Source organism: Aristolochia californica, unplaced genomic scaffold, assembly GCF_029961685.1.
Source record: "Aristolochia californica isolate CCGP_79_NKW_82.1479 unplaced genomic scaffold, dmAriCali1.0.hap1 SCAF_15, whole genome shotgun sequence".
NCBI classification, from domain to species: domain Eukaryota; kingdom Viridiplantae; phylum Streptophyta; class Magnoliopsida; order Piperales; family Aristolochiaceae; genus Aristolochia; species Aristolochia californica.
The window spans coordinates 18,783,537-18,803,616 of record NW_027181826.1 but is presented as its reverse complement, the minus strand read 5'-3'; the positions used below and the strand labels follow the sequence as shown (position 1 = coordinate 18,803,616).

At 37.4% G+C, this 20,080-nt stretch overlaps 2 protein-coding genes across 9 annotated transcripts; one reads left to right on the top strand and one right to left on the bottom strand.

The window, feature by feature from the left end:
* The first annotated feature begins 395 nt into the window (after positions 1-395).
* LOC137952328 (uncharacterized) lies at positions 396-9,573 on the top strand. 5 transcript variants are annotated; one of them, XR_011112225.1, is made up of 8 exons: positions 396-503; positions 1,024-1,965; positions 2,282-2,757; positions 3,419-3,606; positions 4,120-4,186; positions 4,308-4,378; positions 8,991-9,063; positions 9,197-9,573. XR_011112225.1 is itself a non-coding variant. In XM_068799465.1 (7 exons), the coding sequence occupies exons 2-6, from the start codon at positions 1,212-1,214 to the stop codon at positions 4,344-4,346; spliced, it is 1,524 nt and encodes a 507-aa protein (XP_068655566.1). In that variant the 5' UTR covers positions 396-503; positions 1,024-1,211; the 3' UTR covers positions 4,347-4,378; positions 9,241-9,573. The 5 variants fall into 5 exon arrangements, 4 of the variants coding, with proteins under 4 accessions (XP_068655566.1, XP_068655565.1, XP_068655568.1 ...); XM_068799465.1 differs by lacking the exon at positions 8,991-9,063 and having other exon boundaries at positions 9,241-9,573; XM_068799464.1 differs by lacking the exon at positions 8,991-9,063.
* Positions 9,574-10,971: 1,398 nt separating this feature from the next.
* LOC137951567 (GATA transcription factor 24-like) lies at positions 10,972-17,805 on the bottom strand. 4 transcript variants are annotated; one of them, XM_068798317.1, is made up of 9 exons: positions 17,757-17,800; positions 17,218-17,603; positions 16,268-16,357; positions 16,043-16,185; positions 13,847-13,963; positions 13,519-13,624; positions 12,808-12,888; positions 12,314-12,376; positions 10,973-11,669 (listed from the first exon to the last, which is right to left on the bottom strand). In XM_068798317.1, exons 2-9 carry the CDS (start codon positions 17,563-17,565, stop codon positions 11,580-11,582), a joined length of 1,038 nt encoding a protein of 345 aa, XP_068654418.1. In that variant the 5' UTR covers positions 17,566-17,603; positions 17,757-17,800; the 3' UTR covers positions 10,973-11,579. The 4 variants fall into 4 exon arrangements, with proteins under 4 accessions (XP_068654419.1, XP_068654421.1, XP_068654418.1 ...); XM_068798318.1 differs by having other exon boundaries at positions 10,972-11,669; positions 12,844-12,888; positions 17,218-17,805; XM_068798316.1 differs by having other exon boundaries at positions 17,218-17,805.
* Between the last annotated feature and the right edge of the window lie 2,275 nt (positions 17,806-20,080).

Here is a 20,080-nt window from a genome sequence, read left to right as displayed (position 1 = left end):
AGAGAACGAGAGAGGGCTATGGGAACAAAATGGCAGAAAATGAGCGAGGGTGTGCAGCAGAAAGAGCCCCGAGAGAGAGCCCCGCGATAGTGTCATGTACATGATTCTCAAAATCGGGTAAAAAACACTTTCCACTGTTTACTCTCGGGACATGAACTCCTGAGTCATGGATGATCATGTACATGACATGAAGTTTGGCGCTCCCTAATGACATCAAGACATGAATTGAGTAATACGCCTGAAGTTCATGTCTTAAGTCATGTTGACTAAACTCCCCTATGTATTTTCTTTGTTTGTTTGCCTTTGTGAAAGAGTTGTTGGTTGTCGACGAGGTAATATATTCATTTTATTCGCCGTTTTCTTTGTCATTTTTCCTTTTACCTCTTACACCAGGAGGCCCTTTCCGCTCGACGCGCAGGGTGTGCCCCTTCGTGCGCGCTTTTCTCTATTCTGCATGTCGCTCCCCTCTCATTCCGTCTCCTTAAAGCGTCGTGAAGGTGGAGGTAGAGGCCCTCCTTCCCGCGTCTCTAGTCTGGGTTTTCCATGGAAGTGACATGAATATTTGAAAATCGTTTATTTGTTTTCGTTCCACTAACAACAGATTTTTTTAGGTCACTACCGGTTTTAAAAAAAAAATCTATCTATTAGTTAAAAATCAGATCAGTACGTTTTTTTATTTTTTATTTTTTTATTTTTGAAGATGAATACGAATTCATAACAAAAAAATTTAATGATAAGTTTCAAATGCTGATTGGCACTTTGACCACAATACTGCAGAAAATTGGGTTGGCGTTTTCTGCTCCTCGCTTGTGTTCTCTGTCAATATAGGTTTTACTAGGGGAGAAGGGCGAGGTTTATTATCTGTATTACTACATTCAAGAATGCTCTCTCTCTGTCTCTCTCGTATTCATTTTCTGCTTTTGTTTTCTTCGCTAGGAATTTGATATGAATAAGTGTAAGGTTTATATTTGAATTGCATTCATTGGGCTTTTCTTTTCTACTTACAGAGAGTGGATGTTGCAGGTTTAAGGCATTACTGCCTTTGGTGGTATAGGACCACAGCTTTAACTCACGCTATTCTGAAAGATCACTTCTTCTACTGGATGTTCTGAACCAAAAAAGCAGGAGTTATTTATTTATCTGGCTGTTCCAGACCACCACCTTTATTATGCCGCTGACTGCTACGTCTGCATCCAAAGTCACCCCAGTTTATGTCAATCGAGGTTCCATTTCTCTCGTCCATGGATGAGCGCAAAGCCTCATTAATTCTTGAATTTCTCATCCGGCAACCCCTTGACGATTGGGTAATTCATCGCCTTGTCTCCATTCTGCCCATATCAGATGGAGATATTCGCCTTAAAAAATCACTTGTTCTCCGAGGGATATACTCTGAAGTTGTAAAGGATTCAATCTCCGAAAAAATACTAGAGTTACTGGAAGCATATGAAAGGCTGGTCCAGCAAGAGGGAAGTGGGGATTTACATTCATTGAAGAGGGCATATCATGCTGTAGCTGTAGAATGCTGTGTGAGGTTTTTGAGAGAAGAATTTGGAATTTTTAAAGAATTTGTTTGTGCTGTTGATCGCATATGGAAAGGTAGGGTTTCTGCTTTGGAAAAGTTGGATGACTGTATTTTGATCTCGGATCAGTTGAGAAAATCAAAGAAGGAAATGATAAAAGCTGTTAGGAACTACAGGGTTCGCTCTGGTTTACTGGGAACGGATACAAGGGAGGAGGCTATGGGTTCTATTAAAGCTTTCTGGGAAGAGTCAGTGAAAGAAATGGGACTGTCATTTCTGGAGTCTCAGGCAAAAGTCCAGTGTGGAGAAGGTAAAGGTGTAGAACAGATCCCAGATGAGCATTCTCATGATGATCACATGGCAATGGGTGGCTGGAACGTTAAAGCAATGAATCATGATGGTGTAGCCATGGACAATGACAGGACATTCCCACCCTCTTCAGCAGGTATAACTATGTTTAGTTTTTTTCTTTCCATTTTGTATACATCAAACTTATTTCAGTTCATTTACTCTTTTATCTTATCTAAGTTGCTTTCTTTTCTTTATTATTTTTTCTTCCTACTCTTAATTTACTGGTTGAATGCCCACTATTATTATTTTTGTTTGGTATTTAATGTTTACTACTTAACCAATATTGTGGTACATGAGTTAAGAACTTAGGCAGTGCTGGGATACATGTCATTTGTCTATATGTCACCTCTTGTGTATGGTTTCAAATATCCATCTTCTGAGAGAAACTTCATTTGAAATGTATCATTTAGATATGGATGGAAGCAATTTGCCTCCTGGAGAAGTGGAAGCACCCATCAGAGATGTTAACGACACAGTTGGAAGGAGTTATGCTAATCAAGATTCCCGAGCAGTGAATCAGGATGCTACTGATACTAATGGAATTACAAGGAACCATGATCCTCTTTCAACGCATGAATTTAGGAAATTACAGAGAGCCCTTATTGAAAGTTCTAAAAATCTCAAATTAGTGGTTGAAGATCCTTTACCAGAGGCATTAGATGCAGCTGAAAAGCTGCTGTATAATAGCACCACTGTACAAGAAAATGCTACAACTCATGAGCAAATCCAGAATCAAAGCAGTGTGGACAGAAATGATGCACCTTTTGGCGAGACTTATGGCAGCACTCATGGAGAAATGAGTACATCAAATCAGAATGACAAGAATCATAATGGGACAACATGGCCTGGCTTCATGTCCCGGAATCCAACTGCCCAAACTTACGAGGCAAGTTTTTTCATGATCTCTTTGACTTGATCTTTTTGGTGGTTTAGAATCACTGTTTTGACTATGAAATGAGGCCTGGGATTGCATTTTATGCTTTTTGAAATTGCTGGAAGCACCAAATTTTCCAATTGAGTCTATTTAGCTGTATTTAAGATTTTCATATCATGTACTACAGCATGACATTTGTCACCATATTTCCATCCCGAGCCACTCAAGTTACTTTCCTGTCTTATTTAGATGTATAGCTGTCTGGATTAGTTTATGGTGTGTATTATCATTCTTTCAATTTGGATTCATCACGGCGAGAGATTAATAATTTACCTTCTTCGTAGTGTGTTCTTAATTGTTGTAAATTGTGCTTAATAGTGCTGGTCACTGTGAATAATTTACTTTTTCAAGTTATGACTTGCGACCTTGTGAGCATTGCAAGGATGATGTATTTTGTTTATGGCTTTTCCCTGATACTAATCAGATTCTTTCCCTTTGATCTTGGCAAGGAGCACTTCAGGGAAAAAAAGTATTTTTTTCTATCTAAGAAACATTTTCAAATTTCTGCTGATTATTGAAATTATAGATTTCTATGCTTGTACCCAGTTTTGGAGAAAGATTTGTGATTGTTGTTCTAGGCCTATTAATCTTTGTTTCACTTTTCATGTTCTAGTGGGATGAAGATTTGAGTGAATCCCCATCAGATAACTCATCTCGTTCAAAAGGAGTTCGCTTACCTAGTCCTAGTCGGAGGGTGATTTCTCCTTTGAAGATGCAAGACAAGAAGAAATTTGCTAGAAGGAGGAGGATTAAAAAGTGGAGTACATTGGAAGAAGAAACCTTGAGAAATGCAGTCCTAACGTATGTGGGTCTTTGTAAAACTTCAGATATTGCTACTTTTTTTTATAGTTTTTAATAGCAACTGCAATTATTGAGAACTTTTATTGAAATGGAAAATTCTTTAGCTAGTTCTGTTTTTAATTTTTGTTCTACAAAGTTATGCATAAAGATGAAGTTACTGTATTACCATAATCTTCAGAGCTTTGCCCCTGTGTTGAGGGTTACATTGTGAGATCATCCTTATTTTAATACTAGCTTAACAATGCTGCACTGGAGCCACAACCCTTTTCTAGAAGTCACATCAGGCTTCTGATATGACTGGTTGTAACTGCAGGCAATTACCTAGCTTCCTCACATAATATTGGATGATGCTTTGAACAAGTCTTTTGCTGATTTTCCTTGAGTCCTTTTAGTCAGGCTGGTTATCAGCGGTTACATAACCATATTTTAAGTATATTAGACTCTCAATTTTTAGTTATATTCATGAGATGAAATGCTGAAAGATTTCTAAAATTCCATTATTCTCTTTTGCAGGCAAGGTAAAGGAAATTGGAAATTTATTCTAAAAAAACACTCCACCGTATTTGAAGATAGAACTGAGGTCTGTTTTTTTATGTATGTTCCATGGGCATGTCTTAAGTCTGCCAAAATCTCTTTTCAAAAAAAATAAAGTATGCCAAAATTTACTTTAGATTTCAATAATGGTAATTGGCCATATGCAGGTTGACTTGAAGGATAAGTGGCGGAATATGGTTCGATGAATACATATATTTCATGGTCTTTCCAGTGGAAGGTACAAGCTTTTCCCAATATTCTAATTTCTCATTCTAACTTTCACCTTTATTATCACTTTCTGCGGTTTTGCTACCATTGTTTTTCTTTGAGGAATAGAGCTCGTGTATAATAATTGTTTTGTTTCACTATTTTTCTGTGAGAGTTATTTTTTATTATTAGCTAATATTTTGAATATTTATACACTTACAGCCACAATAAACTAGGCATGCCTAAGAAACCCACCAGTCTTTTAGTACGGCATCGTTTCTATACTGCATTGTGGTGTTAGGGAGCATCTTCTATATTGCTTGAATGACTGTGCATATTGTCTTGTTGTCTTCTGTAGAATTGTAGATTAGGGTTTAGAAAGTAAGAAGAGAGAGAAGAAGCAAGAGAGAAAGATAACAGAAGTTGCCACAGAGAATAAGCAGCAGTTCGGGGTTGAGTTCGACCTTTTTGCCCCTTATATTATCACTTAATTAAATATTAATAAAGGGCAAGTATTGTCCTTTTTCTCTACTATAAGAAACACATTACAGTTCTAGGATACTAAACATAAAAGTAAATATAGAAATTAATGTAAAATGGACTATGGATGCGGCAGATGGTAATGACTAATCTACCTACAGGTAAAACAATCGTCAACCAAACTATCCCTGGATTACAATAGTTAACACTTTGTTGAATTTATGGAAAAGTGAAATACTTCATTGATATCAATAACTTGTTGTAATCAGAGTACATGAACCTCTATTTATAATAGAGGAAGGTAGTAGAGTCCAATTACAATAAAACTACCCTTGTTCTAATTACACCCAAACTCTAACACTTAAAGATAAGTCCTAACATAATTAAATAACTCAATATAGATAAAAGACAAACATAACTCAAACTAAAACTCTTCTTGGTCGTGACCCTAAGATAAAGATACTTTTATGAGTCCTTCATGATCTTCCAACTAATGTGATAATGATGCCAGTTCATGGTAATCATTGTGGGTCCTACTTCTTATGGGTTTGAGCCCATCTTGTGGGCCTTCCTTGGTCGTGTGACCCATCTTATAATAATCTTACATATGTGGGCCTTCCTTGGTCGTTTGGGCTTGATTTTATCTTCTAATACACTTTACCCTCAAGCTGGAGCATATGTGTCAAAGAGCCCTAGCTTGTTGTAAGAGGATACAAAATCTTTCTAAGTCTTCATCAAGAAATTTTCAAGCTGATCTGCTTTCTTGATGCAGGAGTCGCAATTTTATCTCTCATTACTGCTATTAGTGGGAAATGCCCTCCTAACTTCTGCTAGTCATTTGGGGTGGACCCACATGCTATTTTAATATGGTATCAGTCATAATAACTAATTTGTTGAACCAATTGGGGCCTTTTGGTTTATACCTTGTTTGTGTTCTCCACGTCTTAGGCCCATTATTTGTTTGTGTACTAAATTGATCAACTATAATTGTTTATAAAGGTTTGAAGTACTTGAAATCGAGATCGACAACCTGACAGGGGCCCATACATCTGATTGTACTAAATTGAAAAAAATGCAAACTATTTTTATTGATTCATGATGGAAACAGATTGTTCGTCCTCCTTGTCTTGGCATACATACTGAAGGATGACAAACAAATTGAAGGAAAAATGCTGGAGTTTAATTCGAGAAGAATGACTGAGACGAAGGTGCCATTGGTATGGAGATACCAAAACATTCATTATTGTAGGTTGTTGATTCATACCTTCTTCCAAATAGTATAGACCCTCTAATTTATGGCCTACACTGATCGTCTACTTTGTCTTGACATCCTCAAACACAATGAAAAGGTGATAGAACAGTTATGTTGCATAGGAATTTGATTGATAGATACAAATAGTGAAGTTAGGAAGATACAATATAGACAACAAGACATGGAGGAAGTGGCTTGAACCACCTCCTCACCACAAATATTAGATGAGGAACTACAGCAAGTATAACAGGAGCAAGAGAGGAAGATGGAATAATGATGAGAAGTGAGATGGTGTACCTGTCATATGGGCCAAAGCCCCATAGTCAATTACCCATTTACACGTAGTGATAAAGATATGTTGAGTGAACATGGATTATTGAGTGTCAAACCTGTTGACACTTATATGGAGCTGAACTCTTATTTACTTGATGAAAATAGTCCAACATTTAGTGATAAAACTATGTATCAGAGATTGGTTGAACAATTAATTTAAACCACTATTACGAGACCTGATATATTATTTGTGGTTGGAGTTGTAAGTCAATTTATGGATTCTCCCAGGAAAGTACATCTTGAGGTAGCCCAGGGAATTTTGAAGTATTTAAAAAAGGCTTATGGCAAAGGGTTACATTATTAATCACATGGACATTTAAATTTTGTGGGTTTTTTCAGATGCTGATTATGTGTGCTCGAAGTTAGATAGGAAATTTACTATAGGTTATAGTGTATTTGTGGGAGGTAATCTTATTAGCTGGAAAAGTAAAAAATAGAATGTAATTACCCGATTAAGTGCTAAAAGCGATGGCACATACTGTAAGTGAGCTTCTGTGGGGAAAATTTGTATTGCAAGAATTTGGTTTGGGAAGAAGTGGTCCCATGGAACCAAAATGTGATAACCAAACAACAATATTTATTGCTAATAATCCAGTGTTTCTTGAGTGGGCCAAAAACATAGAGTTGCATTGCCATTTTATTCATGATGCAATGTGAGGTGGATTGTCATTTTATTTGTGATGCAATGTGAGGTGGATTGTCATTTTATTTGTGATGCAGTACTAAGTATTAAGATGACCACTCCATATGTAAGGACTATTAATCAAGTTAGAGATCTATTTACAAAGGCCTTTGGTAAGCGTTCATTCATTGAGTTTTGCTCCAAGTTGGGATTAGTCAATATATATGCTCCAGCAGAAGGGGGAGTGTTAAAGGTCAGAAGTATTTTGGTAATTTTACATTAGGTTATTGTGTTTTTGGAGTTTTTATTAGATAGAAGTGAATTAGACATCTTTCTTGAAAAAAAAAAGTGAATTAGACATGCTTACAATGTAATTTTTACAATTTCTTATTATTGTTTGATGGTTGTAATTGAGTTACTTGGAATGGGGGCATTGTTGTCCTTTTATATTGTAATCACTTGAAGTTATCAATAAAATGAGTTAGGGATCGACCAGATCCACTACTACAGAATTTCTCTCTACGTGAGTTGCTCCTCTCTGTTCTTCTCTATTTCTTCATCTTTTCTTCTACTTTCTTCTTCCAAAATTCCTCATATTTTATTATTTTACATAATCTTATAGCCCTGGCTTATAGCAAATAACTCTTGCTATTCAATTTGATGACTTGGACATTAGTAACTAGTTTTCCTTCAGTTCCAGACTCTAGGATGAAATCAAAGCTCTAGAGTTGGACGAGCAGATCTTTCACTACACAAGATTTCAAACAAGGTCCTCACAATTATATGTTTGGTAATTCAAATAGAGTTAGAGCAAAAAGTAGTCAAAGAAAAAAAGAACAATATTTAGCACTTTACAGGTCTGCGCAGCAATCAAATATTACCCAAGGAACTGAAGGAGCCAAGTAAGTCATCAATCCAACAGCCACCAGAGAGATGAAATCATACTATTAGAACTTTAATATATGCATTTGACACACTAGAGAATGAATCAACAAGATGCATGACGTGTCCTGGTGACATAGACTCTTCTTCCAGCAACCAAGACTCATCAATTCACTGAAATTGTATCAAACATGCTAGCAATGAGCAACTAGCTTGATAAACACAATGATGGCTCTCAAAACAGATCTGTAATCCTGTGCAGAACCCCTTATAATTGAAAGGAGCGCAAAAAACTCAACTTTACCCCAACTTAGGGCACCGGTCAAGCATTTAGGGGCTAAAACCATGAATCTGGTTGTGGCACAAAAACAAGGGAGAACTGTACTTAAGCTCCTTAGCATAGCAAATATTGAATTTTTCCTAACAAAGAGTTGACGCAGGAGAGTAGAAGAGGGACAAAACCTTAAGAAGCTTACCTGAAAATCAAATTCCACTTTCATACAACGTAAAATTGCAAATTTGGGTTTAAAAAGTAAGAAGAAGAAAAAGGAGAAGCAAAAGAGAAAGAGAACAGAAGTTGCCACAGAGAGTAAGCAGAAGTTAGGGATCGAGTTTGACCCCTTCGCCTATATAATCACTTAAGTAAAGATATTACAAAAAGATAAGTATGCTCCTCTCTCTTTAATATAATAAATACATCACACTTCTAGGATCCAAAACATGAAACTAAATACAGAAATTAGTGTAAAACAGATTTATGACTGAGAGAGAGTATTGACTAGACTACGTAGAGGTAAAAAGACCAAACTATCCATGAAATACAATACTTAAAATTTTTAAGTTTTTAGCAGTATTCCCTTTCTCCATTTCTTTTTTTCTTTTCTTTTTCTGTCATTTTTATTTTTCTGAGTATTGGTTAAGTATGAACTTACCCTTTTACTCAAGAACAAAGTATGAACTTACCCTAACCCAATTTGACTAGAAACTAAGACAAATTAAAACACCCCTACCTTTGAAAGATAGTGCTATATTTTCTGTTGTTGAACCCTCATAAGCAATTTTTTCCCAACATAGTGTGGGGCATAACATCTCTGAGTTGGTGACTCGGAATTGAAAGTGGACAGGATGACTACTGAATGGAATGGAGGTAATTTAATGAAGATTCTGTTCATCTTTCCTAATCTTTATGTTCCTTCATTCCTGCTGAAGTCTTTTATCGAGATATAGAACGTAATTTCAGCTTCTTAATGAACGACAATGGTGGTTGAATTTCTTTCCAGGTGAGCCTATATCAAGTTTCAGGAGCTAATTCTGCTGTTTGCAGGGTGAGCAAGTGACATTAAATTGATCAATGGTGAAGTCCTGTAGCTGCATGGAATGAGTTCTAACGAACATAAATTTGGAATAGAAGTTGATTTACATTGTTCAGGGTTGGTACGGTAGGTGTGGCATTCCCATAAAGGTTCTTGTTCTGTGTGTAATTCCAAAATAGTGTAAATATATGTGATTTCCTTGGGAATACATAGGAAGGATTACACTCAAAGTTGCAAGATGTGAATAGTTGGTTATGGATGTTGAAGGAAGGTTTTGTTTTGTCGGACTCATTGGTTGGAACTTTAGCTTCATAGTTATGACAGTTGAAGAGAGCTAAGCGCGACTTTTTGTCTTCGCAATTAGGTAGAAGGAGGCATAGCCTTGCGTACAGGTTGGGGATTACCACCCTCTTCTGGATGAGTGCGTAGGTTATGTTGCCAATGCTCAGTTTTGATTCAGGCCCTCTCAAGAGATCATCTTTCAACTATAAGTGTGTCATAGCTTGCAACACAGATTTCAAAACCACTGAGAACTGCTAGTATCTCAGCGACCTCTGCTTCCAAACGATTAATAGCCGTAGAGAACTCATCCATTCATACCATGACCTCATCTAACCTTGTTAAAACTGTACTCGCTTTATTTGCTTTGTTTTTGGGGTGCCATCTCCAAGGGTTTGATGGAATGAAACTCAGTGACAGGCTGCAGATGAGGAAAACTCATTTTTGGATAACTCAGTAACTGTTTTCTGCGTTAGAAAGAATGACACCCTACACTTTTGCGCAAGATATAATTTGTAGTAAAAAAGTCTTATTCTATATGCAAAAATCTTCAGTTCATTGAACCTTTTTTCTACTCTTCGTGACCTAACTGACACCAATGAGTAGTTGTCTGTTATGTTAGAAAATAGATTCATAAATTTTGTTTGTCAAGGTATAAATTGTTGTAGAAATTCTGCGGATGCAACAACTCTTAGATTTGCACTAGAAAACCAAACTCTCTTTATCTGAAGAATGGACTGCTTCGGAACTAAATGTTACATACTTTTTAACATCTCTAATGAGAGAAAAAGAGTACTCAATGGGAACGGTGGTTGCTCAAACGAAGAATAAAATAACAAGTAGGTTGGAGCTCATGATTGAGGTTTTTCAAGCAGGCAAAGAATTAAAACCAAGTTCGACTTTTTGTTTGCTTCCATACTGTTCTGCAAATTCTAATTAAAAGACTTTTATTACACAAATTTTGTGTCTTAATCCCTCTAAACTAAGTATTCAACCCCATAACATCTATCATTACTTTTCATGTCTCTCATACATCTAATTGACTAGGGTTAAGTTGAGTTCTCTGTCATTCCACTTTTCTTGAAGATTAACCTTGTCCTCAAGGTTAAATCAGGGAAATATAAAAGGAAATCATTCTCATGTTCCAAGTAGCTTTATCTACCATCATACTCGATGCTTTTTTCAGAATAGCCAAGGGAAACCCAAAGGACAAAATATCATTGGAGCAAAGTGAAAATTTAGAAACAAACCAGATGAGCAAGGGAAAATAATAAGAAATAAGGATAGATTAACATCTACATTTTCAGCACAGAGGTCCTATATCTACGAATTCCCAGATACAATTAGCACATATTCAACAGGGATTCAAACGATTCAACAGTACAAATAAAAAAATGCACCAAGTGCGATAGTAGATAAAACTGCAAGGCTGCAGTAGATGTGCCCCCCATTAACCTCAGAAGCAATAATAAACACGTAGTAAAGAGATATCATGAAATGGGAGAACAATACCAGTCTTAGTAAGAGCTACTTGTCAAAGAGCTTGCACAAGGAAACTGTATGACAAGCTTTTTACCACCTAAATGGGGATTAAAGTGCAGAGCACAAACAGAAACCCAAACACAATGTCTTACACGCCAAACTTTAAAAATGATCAAACTCCCAATCTGCGAAAAAAATTCCTTTTAATAACTGCTGCCCTAGGTTTATCACGATGCATTTGACACCACATTTTTAATGTGACCACTGCTGTTGCCAGAAACTAGTTCTTACATGCAGACGACATACACTCCATCCTAGAATCCAACACTAGCTATGTATAAATTATTTATGAGATATTTAACTGTTCCTACGTTTCAATCAAACATCAACCCTTGACCACCCCACATGGAAATGCACAAAAATGGAAGCTACACAAAGGCCTAGTCAAATGAATTCATATTAGATCAAGGCTCATCAGCTCAAATGATCATTACAGACATTCCCACCGGGCAAAATTTCTATGCTAGGGTATAAACAAAGGACCTTGTTAAGGGTGTCCAACGGGGCCTGTACCAAGCAGCTCTGGCCATCATAATTCTCGCAATTCCACTGCAGCAGATTTATTTTCCTCTGAAGCAGGCAGGAGAGGTTGACTGTTGCTCTGAAGGTTGACCTCATTCTGTAGACATGTGACGAGTCAGAAAAAGCCTGACAGCAATAAAAACAGCAGAAATATTGTACCATTTTGGCTCGCTTGTAGACCAGCAGATTTTAGCTAAATTTTCATTCACACAGATTGCTTTCATCAAATGCTAAATTGCTTCCACTAGCTAGAAGAGAAGAATGCTTCTTTTGCACATGACAGGATGAATCCAAAAATCACTTGCCACTTTTCCTTTTTCTCATTATTGGTGTACGTGTTTAAGGGAGGGGGTGGAGAGAGAGGGAGGGGGAGGGGAACATAACATTAAAAAAGAAGGGCAAAGAACTAATGAACCAAAATGTCATACACGCCCCAAAAATTGTGTCAGTAATGCTTGCTAGGAACAAATGAACAAAGAAAGGCTTCAGACTGTTATACCATTTACAAGGCATAAGTGTTGTTCAACAACAACAACAAACAAACAAAAAACAGAGAGTTTCACTTATTCATATCAAAATTCATATCTCAAAATGGCAGACAGTTAACCACACAACAAACAACCCAAGAAAATTTTACTGTTTCATCGAATCCTACTCACTTAAATCCTCTTATGTTAATATTGTCTTGTAACTGCTTGATTGCATGCATTTCTTTGAACATCTCAGCAGAGACTTCACTACCTGTTGATTTTGGTTCAAAGGGGTCTGGATTGATGAAGTTGTAGTAGTATCAGCCACAGTTCCCTGCAGACCGAATTAACTTAGTGAAATTTTACTTTTATTTTCATTTTTGAAATTATCAAATGAGTAGACTGAATCAATAATGGGGCAGTGGAGCAGAGCATGGATCAAAAGTAATGAATGACAAAGTTCAATCTCTGTAAGCTGCACTTTTGTTCAATAACATGTTCAATAAGCATAAATAGTGCAACATTTTGAAACCCAAATGATCTTTGTTTTTGAATGGTAAATGGCAGTCCTCTTAAAAGGACCATCAAATTTCTCAGGCCATTAGCATGTTGTTGAGACTTGATATAGACAACATGATCATAATGCAGCTCAGAGCACCGCACAAACATGGAAGCTCTATAATCTTCTAAATTATTACAATTACACATGCTGGCATGACATCCCATTGGAAGTTTATCCAAGTGGCTGCCACTAAAGAAACACACCTGCTCATATGTAACAGAAGAGAGTTGTTCATTTACATTCATAAGCTGGACCCCTGATTTAGATAGATCTCTCAAAACACCCTGCAGCATAACATACACAAGTCACAAAATAACTTTTGAAGAACTGGGCAAGGCTCGATAGATAGATGGGGTTTTCCAGTGTGTGGACTCGAGTTCAAGTCTCGCCAGGCTATCGAGTCAAATGTGTGCATGTGTGAGTGAATCTGTGAGCATATATGTAAACAACATTCAAAAAAAAAAAAAAAAAAAAAAAATTTGGAAGAAATAAGACCACCATTACCATGAACCAGTGACACACTGCATAACTCCTAAAGAAATCATCTTCTTTTTAGAAATCTAAAGAAATCAACTTGACTACTGAGAATAAATGCCAAGGCCTTCTGCACCCTTCAATGTTTTGAAGCCTCCCTTGTTCCTGATTGCAAATTTTAAGATACACATTTAAAAGATATGTTCATGCCCTTCCTGCTTCCAAAGCCAAAATTTGTTCACATCCCTCTTATCTCTTAGCCACCAACTTTTTCTCAAAGTTTGACAAGTGCATTCAGGATGCAGTTTTCTTTTCAAAATCTAGAGCTAGACTAGCAAATTCTACAGCACCCGTAAACCAAAGGACTAAGCCAAAAACAACAACTTTGCAACGATTGTAGTGAATATAATTAATAAAAGCTTAACTCTTCCAATACAAACCTTGTTTGCCCACTTCAAGCCACATGCATTGCATAGTGTCCTTGGACCAGCAGGCCCACGACGCATCATGGGTGTAGATTTTTCACTAGTGCCACAGTGATGACATCTGCATGCAGCAATTAAAGATATAAAAGACATGACGAGAGGAACCCAATTGTAACAAATTGTAAGCAAAACATGCTCATAACTGCAAGTACTGGTAGCAAGCAGCTATAATGGGGTCAAACCATGGTCCACCACATCCACATGTTTGCTGAAGATCGTAAAAAAGTTCCTTATAAATCCATCCAAGAAAAAGGAAAGTAGGCAGGAATAGTTTGTAGATTACACAGTAGCTTGGTGAGGTTCATCTTGCGGTCCAGAGGAGTTCCAACTCGGAGAAGGTGATGCCATCTCCTCAGCTACTTGCTTGGCTGATGCAAACTGACCCTTCCTACGTTGCATCCTAAACATTATAGAAGGAAGGAAATTAATAAAACAAATAACCCCATGCAGTAAATAGCAATAATGCACAATGAGAAAGAAATCACCAGAATCATGCAAGGATATCCTGAAATTTACAACTAGTAAAATATGTCAACAAAAATACTCGAAATAATAAAAACCAGAAATGTGAATTACCTACAGTTTTCATGGTTTACCAGTATACCTATTTTGTTCTTGTATTGTGGTCAGCAAAATCACTTAGGTTATAGTGGTGTTTAAAGACAAAAAGGTATAGGAATATGTTGTTTTACAAAAAAAAAAAAAAAAAGAAATAGAAATATGCCTGCACACTTTTAACAAGTATACACAAGCTTGACCCATTGAATAGACAAATCCCCATTCACATTGCAAGAAACTCGTTGATTTCTTTTCCAGTAAATGAAACGGGTATGAACCAAATGTATTTCTAAATGAATACTGTATTGGAGTCAGATGTATCAATAATCAAATGACAATTTTTTCAATAAATTACGCCTTCTCTTCGAGACTGATACATTTATCATCGTGTGCTAAAAATAAATTTCATATAACATTTTCTCCATTGTCACAGTGCTTTCTAACAAGTGGCTGGGTCATAAATATTTACGACATAGTGTTTGTAGACAATTTGAAATATGTTCCAAACATGTTCTAAAATAGAATGAAGTGCTTTTCCTCTTCTCTTCTTCCTTTGCTTCTCTCCTCATACACTTTTTTGAAAGCAGAAAGTTTAAGAGATACAATATTAAACATCTAAGGATTCTATAACAAGTAAACATTCAGGACTTCCACAACGCCCAATAGGTGAATAGCCTTTGTCCCCAACCTCCCTCAAGCCTGTCAACCCACAGCCATTGTGTGGTCCTTACTTGCGCCTCCTCGAGCTAAGTTCTTTATTTGGAGCACTTGCCGAAGCAAAATCCTCACATCCGATTCCTTAATCCGTCGAGGAACTCCTGTTCTGGACCCCCTGTGCCCCTTCTGCCAAACCTCCCCCGAAATTGCCTCCCACATCTTGTTACATTGCAACTACGCCCACACTGTCTGGACCGGCCTACTCAACAAAATCGGTCTACAATATTGCCCTTCTCAGAATCTCTCATCCAAAATCCTCACTGTTACTAGTACTCATCTCCCTAAGCTCGGAAAATTGCTTATCTTGTTGCGTTGGTCATATCATTTGGGCCTTATGGAAGGAAAGAAATAACCGCAAATTCAATCTAAAATCTCTTCCTTGCAACATTCTTATTGAAAAAAATATGGGCCAAGTTTCCACATAGATACTCATGCAAAGGAATTTCGAAATTTAAAAGGCTCTAACTTACGAGAAAATTGGCGACTGATAGCTGACATGTCATACCCACCTCGCCCCTCCAGCTATGGAAACTTGGGCCCCTCCTCCGATGGGACATTTTTAATTAAATTTTGACGGAAGCACATTTGGGTGCCCGTGCCCTGCTAGGTTTGGGGGAGTTATCCATGACGAAAATGGAAATCTTCTTTTCTCCTTCGTTGGGGCAATCAGACTGTCTGACTCTACCACTACTGAGCTTTATGGATTGTTTAATGGGCTAAAACTTTTCAGACTCAAAAATTGTTATCAACTGGTGTGAGAAGTCCTCTACACCTCCTTGGCGGCACTGGGATTTTTTTTATGATATTTGTAATTTAATTTCTCAATTGCAATGTAATTGGAAATACATTCTTAGATCAGTTAATCATCTAGTGGATACTCAGGCCAAATTAGGTGTTTCACTCCAACACCTTATTGTTGAGGAAGGTCCTTCTTAGCCAAGTAATGTAATCTTAACTCTTTTATTAAACATTCACACCTTTTACTATAAAAAAAAAGAAGGTAAATAGCCTTTGTTAAAACCAATACATATTAGAAACTCTTTTAACTAACGAAGAAAACATAGAAATGAGCAGGTTGAAATGGAGAAGCGATCACCACAATTGTTGATGTTTGAATGACCTCAAAATGCATCCAGTTCATATCAAAGACACATATGATGTTATGTGGACAAGACCACAGGATTCAGAACATCGAACAACATACCTAAGTGCAACTTCTTTACGAACAGTATAACGTATTTTCTTATCAAAGCAGCGCTCTTTTCGCTTTTCACGAAATCTAAGCAGAGAAGCAAGACGTTGTGGAATACCAGAGGATCGTCGTCCAGTATCACCACCACCAGCAACCTGGTGAAACTTAAGATGAGCCAGAAATAAACACCTAATATAAAAAAATATTGACAGAAGAAAAAAAATTATAAAAACATACCCTGCTATTATTATGTTGAGCTGCTCCTGGAGTACTAGGCAAACTAGGAGGAATCTCCCGTCCTCCCAAGAGTAGCAGTACTGCTTGCACCTGCATTAGTGCCCAAAAATACAATCAGATTATTTTGGCATGGATGCTTCAGAAGTCACAGGACTTCCTCTCCAATCAAAACTTTGAGCCCCTCAATCAATTTATTGGATAACAATGTCATAATGAACATCTAACAACACCTCACACAAGTTTATCAACTAGCATGAAGTCATTTCCCAAATATTATTTTTATCTCGCAAAGCCTCTTCTTCCATAACTAGCTTCCAGCATCTATGGGAACAACTGCATGACAGTTACTGTGAATCTAAAAGGGAGATAGGAAGCACAAGTGGACTTCTCTTTCTCGTTCTCCAGGTGATCCACTTTCTTAGTCAGTATTCCTAACTTTGTCTAGATGTTGCATACATGTTCGTAAGTAAAATTTAAGGTTGTGATAAACGATAATGTCATTAATGTCATCTTGCTCAAAACAGTCTAACCGAAAGTCAACTCTACCCCATGTAAAAGGACCTCACTTCCCTCTCCAGGAATGAAAAGTGGAATTCATTATGATAAAAAGTGGACCAGTAGAGGAAAGTGATTCTATCAGCCACTTGCGATGCGCAGAAATGGGCCACAGAACAATCCCACACTAAACGAAAATGCTTCCAGCATAGAGGAGAAGACATTTGTCAACGAAAGAGGAAAAGCAACCACTTCCCCTAAAACGACACAAACAATCAGAACTTTATCCAAAAAAGCATCTTCAAAAAAATGATAACCATGCGTCAAGCCCCTGATACTCTGTCACTAAACTCTCGTCAGCCTTTCCACAAACTGTAACCAAGGAGTTGTAGCCAGCCAGCTAAGAATTTGTTCAAAGTCGAAGTTGATGAAGAAATATCAATAAGAAAGCACACCTTTTCCGGCGAGACAGCATGGAAAACATACACCTCCCCTTGGAACGAGAGCATGAGCTGATTCATCCCCTGCGTCCGCAACGGTAGGGCGAAAGTGGGATCAACAGTATCAATAGCGACCTCCCCCATGGCCTCGTCGCCGGCCCCTTCCATGCCATCATCGGTCCCTTCCATGCCGTCATCAGCACCGCCATCTTCATAGTGCTCGATGGGGCCACCGTTAACGCCCGTGCTGGCGCCGTCCATCTGGCCGGGAAGATGCATGCCATGCATGTGATGCGACTCCGCAACCGGAGGGTGAGTATTTATCGGCTGAGCATTCAGCCCCTGCGGATCTGTCTCCGACATCCCTCGAGCATCACAGCAGAAACCCTAGCTCTCTCACACTATTGTCACACACACAAAAGAGGAAGAAAAGAATAAAAAATAAATCTCTTGCAACGGTTGCAGAGATGGAGCGAGTTTAATTTGTGTTTGCGCAGCCCTAGAAATAAATTGAAAAGAAATTGGACGTTAGAAAGATGAGAAATTGGTCTCACCCCGGCCGTACCCCTGCGTTCCGTAAAGAAACGGACCAGGCCACCTCCGTGTAATGGCCACCAGAGGGAGAAACGAAGAAAATAATAGTTATCAATTATGTTGGGTTTTTGTTTTTAGTTATAATATTTACACCTCCGAAACAAGTAACGGCGAGACTGAGTTAGGCTACGGTAATTTTACATCAAAATCTTAATTAAAACTATTAAGCCTGTTTGCTGGTTTTACAAACCACAATACTGGCTCATAAGAATCTTGGGTTTTTTTTTTTACAGAACTAACTAATTTAAAAAGAGCAAGATTTTAAAATATATAATGATTTTTTAAAAAATAATAAAAAATCCAGCCATATTAATAATATTTTTTTGTATGTTTATAGATCGATGTGCCTGGGAGAATTTGTGGCAAATAAATAAATCAAAACAATCAGGGAAAAACTACCATCTCACAACACAACGAATTTAAGAAGATTCATGTAGTTTCCTCATAGCTTTGTTTTGGGAAAAGAAAAAGGTCGGGTTGTTTCCTCGACACTTCAAATTAAATAATTTGAGGCCTTGTCGGATTCTTAACAATAACTAATCTTTTTTGCCATTACTTTGTTATCATCCTTAACGATTCTACATATCATACAAGGTCAAATCTTCTTGTCAAACATCAAGTGGAGACTAGTTATAAATTGAGGCTAGTCGATCAAGAGTGTTTCAACATATTTATAAAAATAAACGAAGTTCGAGTCAAGTTCCTGTATGGAGATTGAATCAGAGGTTAAATTAGATGTCAAACCCTACATCACCTGAAATTATAAAAATTTCTTTTCTTGTTATACTCAATGTTATGTTGTTTCAAGGACCAACTTTTTTGTAGGTTGACATTTTTGGGATACACGGTGGGATAATCTCTACCTCTCATTTCCTTCTCCACTTTCACATTATCAACTCAATGGTGTCATTCGTCAATGGTAAAGGAAATGGAGCTAACTCCACTGACTCAACCCCTACTCGCCCAATCATGAAGCCCTACACCAAATTGCTACCTACCTGTGTCTTCAAGACAATCACTACACATTTGGGTGCTTCTTTCTCTCAAAAGGGGGGCACCCACCGATGCTTCTTCCATGATTCGTGTCACTTATGTAATGACAAAGAATATCTCCAACTACTAATCTTCTTTGAAAAGACGATACAAGAACCAAAACATCATTTTCTCTCCAGAAAAGACTCAAGTGTGACAAAGTTACTTAAGTACAACTCTAATGTCTGCAATGATCAAGCATTTTAGAAGCACTTCAAGTTGCTTCTCTAGTCAAATGGATTAAGCCTTCCATCCCCCTCAAAGGTCATTGTACCTACTGCATCACATTTAATCGAAATTACCACAATGATGACTCAAACAAAAATGGTTGAAGAGCATCATTGAATTCCATCGAAGGAGTGGGATGAGCAAATTTTGGCTAAAGACGCCCAAATCACTCAGTTCATGCAAGTTAGAACATTTGGCCACTAATATGGGAGAACCCTTTCATGCGATAGACAAACACTAAACATCCACAAAATAAAGACACAAAGGATAATGACATTGTGAAGATGAGGCAACTACATTGCCTCGAACAAAAGGAGATGCACAGGCATAGAAGAGAAATCACACCTACAAACTATATATCGGGATGGTTCATAATGTGGGTACCAATATTGGTAACCTTATATTCACAACTTTCTGTGGGTAAAATCAAGTAATCAAATAGCTTAGTTTTTACTCATCTCTTGTTGAACATTGTAAGAAACAAAAAGAAAAATCAATTACAGAAGTAGAACAATTCAATATGTTTTGCAACAATCCACCAACTATTACAGGACCGTGTATGTTGTGCATCTCCTTTAAGGAGAAAGACCTACAGTTTTTTTAAAGTCACATAACTGACCTTTCTTTGTGTCTAGGCACATAAGAGATCGATCGATGAATCGAATCCTCCTTAATTGTGGTTCCCGATCAACATTCTCCCTATCTGGACAATGAAAAATATTAGGGTCACAATAAATGACTTTGCCATGAACTCCTTGATGATCCAATGGTTCAATTAAGAGGGGTAAGAGGGTTGTGGATATGATCTTTCTTGAACTCTATGTTAATGAAATGACCTAGAATACTCTATTCCATGTAAAAACGCCAAAACATCATACAACTTGATAAACACATTGATTGCATGATAATGGGGTTGCTCCTTTAAGTCTCCATTAATACCTTAGGTATTGCAAGGATGTTGAAGAAAAAACAATTTTCACTAGTGAAAGACCCTTTATCCAAGCAGAAGCTTCATGTGGTTGAA

Bases quoted from the DNA above. Each gene is read 5' to 3' on its own strand.
- LOC137952328 (XM_068799465.1), top strand. From the start codon at position 1,212: ATGTCAATCGAGGTTCCATTTCTCTCGTCCATGGATGAGCGCAAAGCC. The intron at 1,966-2,281 runs GTATAACTATGT...TGTATCATTTAG, and splicing joins ATTCCCACCCTCTTCAGCAG to ATATGGATGGAAGCAATTTG. The intron at 2,758-3,418 runs GCAAGTTTTTTC...TTCATGTTCTAG, and splicing joins CAACTGCCCAAACTTACGAG to TGGGATGAAGATTTGAGTGA.
- LOC137951567 (XM_068798316.1), bottom strand. From the start codon at position 17,565: ATGTCGGAGACAGATCCGCAGGGGCTGAATGCTCAGCCGATAAATACT. The intron at 16,186-16,267 runs GTATGTTTTTAT...AAGTTTCACCAG, and splicing joins CTCAACATAATAATAGCAGG to GTTGCTGGTGGTGGTGATAC. The intron at 13,625-13,846 runs GTAATCTACAAA...TGCTGCATGCAG, and splicing joins GAACCTCACCAAGCTACTGT to ATGTCATCACTGTGGCACTA.